The sequence below is a fragment of the Macrobrachium rosenbergii genome, chromosome 53, assembly GCF_040412425.1.
Source record: "Macrobrachium rosenbergii isolate ZJJX-2024 chromosome 53, ASM4041242v1, whole genome shotgun sequence".
NCBI classification, from domain to species: domain Eukaryota; kingdom Metazoa; phylum Arthropoda; class Malacostraca; order Decapoda; family Palaemonidae; genus Macrobrachium; species Macrobrachium rosenbergii.
In genome coordinates, this window is record NC_089793.1 from 39,834,452 (window position 1) to 39,839,451 (window position 5,000).

Genomic DNA, 5,000 nt, shown 5'->3' on the forward strand with positions numbered 1-5,000 from the left:
AACATGCCCTTACCGCGACTTCCCTTGGCACTCGCTCGACACCAGGAGGCGATGCCCTTAGCGCCTCACAAACCCGAACCCCCTCCGACGGTGCCCCCCACCGTTATTTCTCTCAAACAGATGTGCAGCAAATTCTGGCTGGAGCGTATACAGTACGTCCTTCGGAGGGACATGCCTAAGCCCTTGGTGTTCGCTGTCCAAAGATTTCTAGAGGACCTCCCGCGAGAGTTGCGCGCCATGATGATACACAACGCCCTCAAGGCAGGGGGTCTTCACCTTCGACACGGCAGCCGCGAATTAGCGGCCATAAACCGGGCCCTGGTGTTGTTAACACCTGAGCTGAATGTGGTGGAGCCTGTTTACCTTACGCTCCCACGCCCTGGACCAGATGGGATCGACTGGCCCCTCGACGTTGAACTCCTACTGCGTAACGGCGATGGTCTCGCGCACCTTGTGCTGACGATGCCGCCTCTCCTGACGGATGCCGTCCGGAGGGTCTTCACCGACCTGTGCCGCACCTGCAGGAACCTGCGGAAGGTGCGGCTCGTCGATGCTTCCGATGACGCAGTCGTCCTCCTGACGAGGCACTGTCGACACATAAGTCATCTCGATGTGTCTGGCTCCGCAGGGGTCACCGACGAAGGCATGAACAGACTCATCGTCAATCTGCGCTGGGGAGAGGGAGAAAACACGGAAGTGCGCATGCGCCACATAGACGTCGGGGCAACCAGCGTGACCATTGAGGGTATCTGTGCCCTACTGAGCCGAGTGCCAGGGTTAGCGAGCATGGGATCGATGGACGTCATCGAGGCACTCAAGACAATGGACGAATTAAGTGATGACTCGTTAGTCACGGCCCTGGAGGAGGTCAACGTGAGATGCGTGACAGTGGGGAACCTTCAGCTCCTCCGGCGGGTGTGCCCTTTGCTGTCCTCCATAAACGCGACCATCAACTTCCCCGGGACGACCCTCAACGATCTGCGACTCATAGGAGGCCTGAAGCACCTGAGACTGACGGTGCGGGAGCCCTTCATGCTGTCTCCGACGGCTCTCTACGAGTTCTCTTGGGCCGCTGGGTCCCAGCTCCTAACATTGAGGGTGGAGGGGGACGTCTACTTCGAGGTGGACCTTGGGACGGTGGCTGGTAACTGCCCTCACTTGGAGGAATTGGCGTTGCCCGCAGTAACGGTTCCTTCAAAGGAATCTTTGGCTGCTCTATCAGACGCTTCGAGTATTGCTCTGGCCAAACTTAAGGTCATTATTTATTTTCATTATTATTACTGATATATAAAATCCGACATCAGTTCAAAGTATAAGACCACACACATGAAGGCAAACAGTAATACAAATGTTGAGCTGCATGTACAATATATGGTATTCTATAATTTTTCAATAGCCTTTTATTTGGTCGCTTAAAATTTTCTCGGTTAATTCATAATTTAAGAGAGCAAACATACCTACAGTTGGATAATTTACGCGATTTAAACAACAGAGTGATGGTCAACATTTTTCCACATGATATATCGTAATGCAAACTTTTTACCGATACAAAATTCATTTCAGCAATGTTCACATTATCAATCTAATATCTTATAGCTATCTATTATTTTTCTTTTCAAAACTATTAGTGACATTGTAACAGAAAAATATATACAGCAATAAAAATGCTAATATGATACCTAATTTCGATACAATGGCACATCTACAATGCAAAAAATAAAATAATGTATTATCACTATAAATACATTAGCATTATTCTTAACCAATCACGATCTTCGGTTTTAAGACCGGCCCTCTATTATAAACCTTTTTAATAACTGCTGTATTCGGGCCTGACCTAGATAAGGACACAAGGCTGTTTAGCCATTGGCTTTTGTACTGAAAAACAAAAACCGTATTACAAATTCTCGTTTATAAAGAATCTCGTGTAGGGCGTAAGACCCTCCCAGTATTAAAACAGAAAAGTATCTGGGTAGCAGGACTTTCAGGCCTTTTAATTAAGAGTTTTTATAATAATATGACTAGTTTTAAAAAAATGACGTGATGATTAACATATATCTTAATGACAGCTTACGGTAATTGCTTCACCAATGAGGGGTTACGCAGAGACAGAAAAAGTACTGATAAGTGACCCTGTCACTCATTCAAAATTAGAAAAAAATATATGATTGATGATTTTCTATTTTTGAGTCTATTAACTTATGAGGTATTTTTGAAAGCCTGACATCCACATGTTGCAGATATGGCCATTCATTCTCTTACATTAATACATACAGATACCCCTGTGTGCACATACCCATAAATTTCTACTGCATATACACACACTCTTTAAAATCTAGACAGCGCATATATCACAGTTTCTCACTGCACACTATAATTCTTAAGTATAAGCACATTAACAGACAAACATCTCTGCGTATACCAGGCATCCAACCATCCACTGCAATACATAAATACATAATGCACGTGCAAAATGTAAACATAGACTTACGTTCCAACATTGAGCTCTCATAGTCCTTAAACACAAAATCTTCACAACTGTAAATCCCAGAAGGACTATTCTACGACTAAAATTTAATTAAATGTTTTATTAATGCAAACCGGTGTCTCGCAACGACTGATATCCCAGCTACCAGAAATAAATAATCTGGACTGCAATAAAATTCTCAGGTTTCGTAAACATTTGCTACTTATTTTATGAACGTTTTATAAATGCTTTCTCGGGAAGGAGGTGAAGTACCTAACAGCCTCGACTATTGAGATCAGCTGGTAATTCCTTATCCAATAACTGGTTGAGTGAAATAGTTATCTGGCGTCATTCTGTAAAAGGTGGCGATTCCGTTTTCCTATTGCTCTTACAAGACTGAAATGGAGAGTTTCAAAATAATAATAATAATAATAATAATAATAATAATAATAATAATAATAATAATAATAATAATACATGGGACAAAAGATACTTTTTTTCCTCTAAGATCTTTGAAATATATTTTTACAATAATCCAGAATTCTTGAGCTTTCGAGATCTGCCGTCCCACTTCGTCAGTGGTTCTCGGAATCTAAAGAATTCTGAATTGTTAAAAAAATACTTGAAATTAATAATAATAATAATAATAATAATAATAATAATAATAATAATAATAATAATAATAATAATAAACCCTTTAATCTCATCATTATCAACATATATGCAACGTTAGCTAATTTATTTAGGATCCTCATCATCATCATCATCATCATGATAAAACAATTAGAATTTCAAATTCGCTTAAAAAAACAACTCCGTAACATTTACTTCTAAAAACTAAGTGGTTTGAAATAAAGAAGGAAAGTGCCAAGAAAATGAGTGTAAAACGATACTGACAAATGACATTCCGATCAGGGTTATAAAAGGACATTATATCAGGTTTCAGAATCCATACCACCTGCGTTTAAAAGAGCTTTTTATCATCTATTAAGCAAATACACAGACATAAAGACGTAACTTATAAAAAAAGTCTAACTTTGAAGAAATGGTTTTATTCAGTCAATTCGTCAACCATTTCGCTTTTTAAAGGTAATATAAAATGTTTAACACTAGATACATGCCTTAAATAAAAATACAAAAAAAAACAACAGTTATTGTAATTTACAATTCATTAACGCTAAAACAATCCTTTAGAATAAGAACTCTGAGTATTTTTAGGAAATATTATGTAATCAAAGTAAAAAAAATTTCAACTGAATGGTATTCCAGCCGATATTGCATATAATCGGGAACATGGAAATTACTAATATAAATTACACCACCACAAACACTAAAATAATAATAATAATAATAATAATAATAATAATAATAATAATAATAATAATAATAATAACACGAAGAAAGTTGCGCAAATCAAAACGGTAAATTTAAGATTTCAGAATGTTTGCAACGAAAATTTCACCGAAATCGTTAATTGTCGATTATCCATTCACCCCGCTTTCTGATAATCGTGGAATCGGAGCAAGTTCCATCGACGTGAATTATAAGCTGCCAATATACAGTAGAGTCCTGTTGTCATCAGCAGTACTGAAAACTAGGAAACATTCTATGAAACACGCCTAAAAGATCATTAACTTGGAACAGATTAGTTATAACCTACGTAATGTGTGTGAGAGAGAGAGAGAGAGAGAGAGAGAGAGAGAGAGAGAGAGAGAGAGATAGTTTCATCCCCCCATGATATCCTGTTTTTGAAGGAGCTATGGTCATTTACGCTTTGTTTTCCTCTCTTCATCTCTCTTGCTCTCGCTCTCCACCCAAGCTGCGACACACAACAGTTGTTTAACAAGTAGACACGTAATTCCCTACCTGGGTCAATACAGGCACACTGTATATTTAAGGAACACGCCCCTCTCTCCCTCCTCGTCCCGTCCTAGAGTCGAAAACGAAGAGAGAGAGAGAGAGAGAGAGAGAGAGAGAGAGAGAGAGAGAGAGAGAGAGAGAGAGAGAGAGCCGTATAAATATATCACAGGTAATTATCTAAATAGTAACAGGAATGCCTGTTAAAATAGATAAATGATGAGAGAGAGAGAGAGAGAGAGAGAGAGATACTTTTGTGTTTCATAACATTATCCACGCTAATCTGTGAGCACGTGTTAGAATCACTCATGAGAGAGAGAGAGAGAGAGAGAGAGAGAGAGAGAGAGAGAGAGATACTTAAATAAATATCATATCACAGGTAGCTAATTATTCAAATACTAGCAGGAAAACATACTAAAATGGATGAAAGAGAAAGAGAGAGAAGAGAGAGAGAGAGAGAGAGAGAGAGAGAGAGAGAGAGAGAGAGCATTTACAAATCCATTCTATGAATCATTCCTACAAATGTGGGAAGGCATGTAAAAGAGAGAGAGAAAAGAGAGAGAGACAGAGAGAAAGAGGAATTTGGAAAAAGAAATGAAAACTAGCTGCATGTAACGACATCAACCAAATGAAACAGATGAAATAAAAGGCGAAACTTAAAAATACTCGGGAAATA

The 5,000-nt window shown here is 39.2% G+C and overlaps 1 protein-coding gene across 1 annotated transcript in view; it reads left to right on the forward strand.

Annotated features, from left to right (window-relative positions):
* Positions 1-5,000, forward strand: part of LOC136834411 (uncharacterized) — a 15,800-nt gene that overhangs the window by 600 nt on the left and 10,200 nt on the right. Inside the window, exon 1 of the mRNA XM_067096970.1 lies at positions 1-1,254. This exon is cut by the window's left edge and continues 600 nt beyond it. Within this exon, the coding sequence (XP_066953071.1) occupies positions 1-1,254 (1,254 nt within the window). The remainder of the gene's footprint in view (positions 1,255-5,000) is intronic.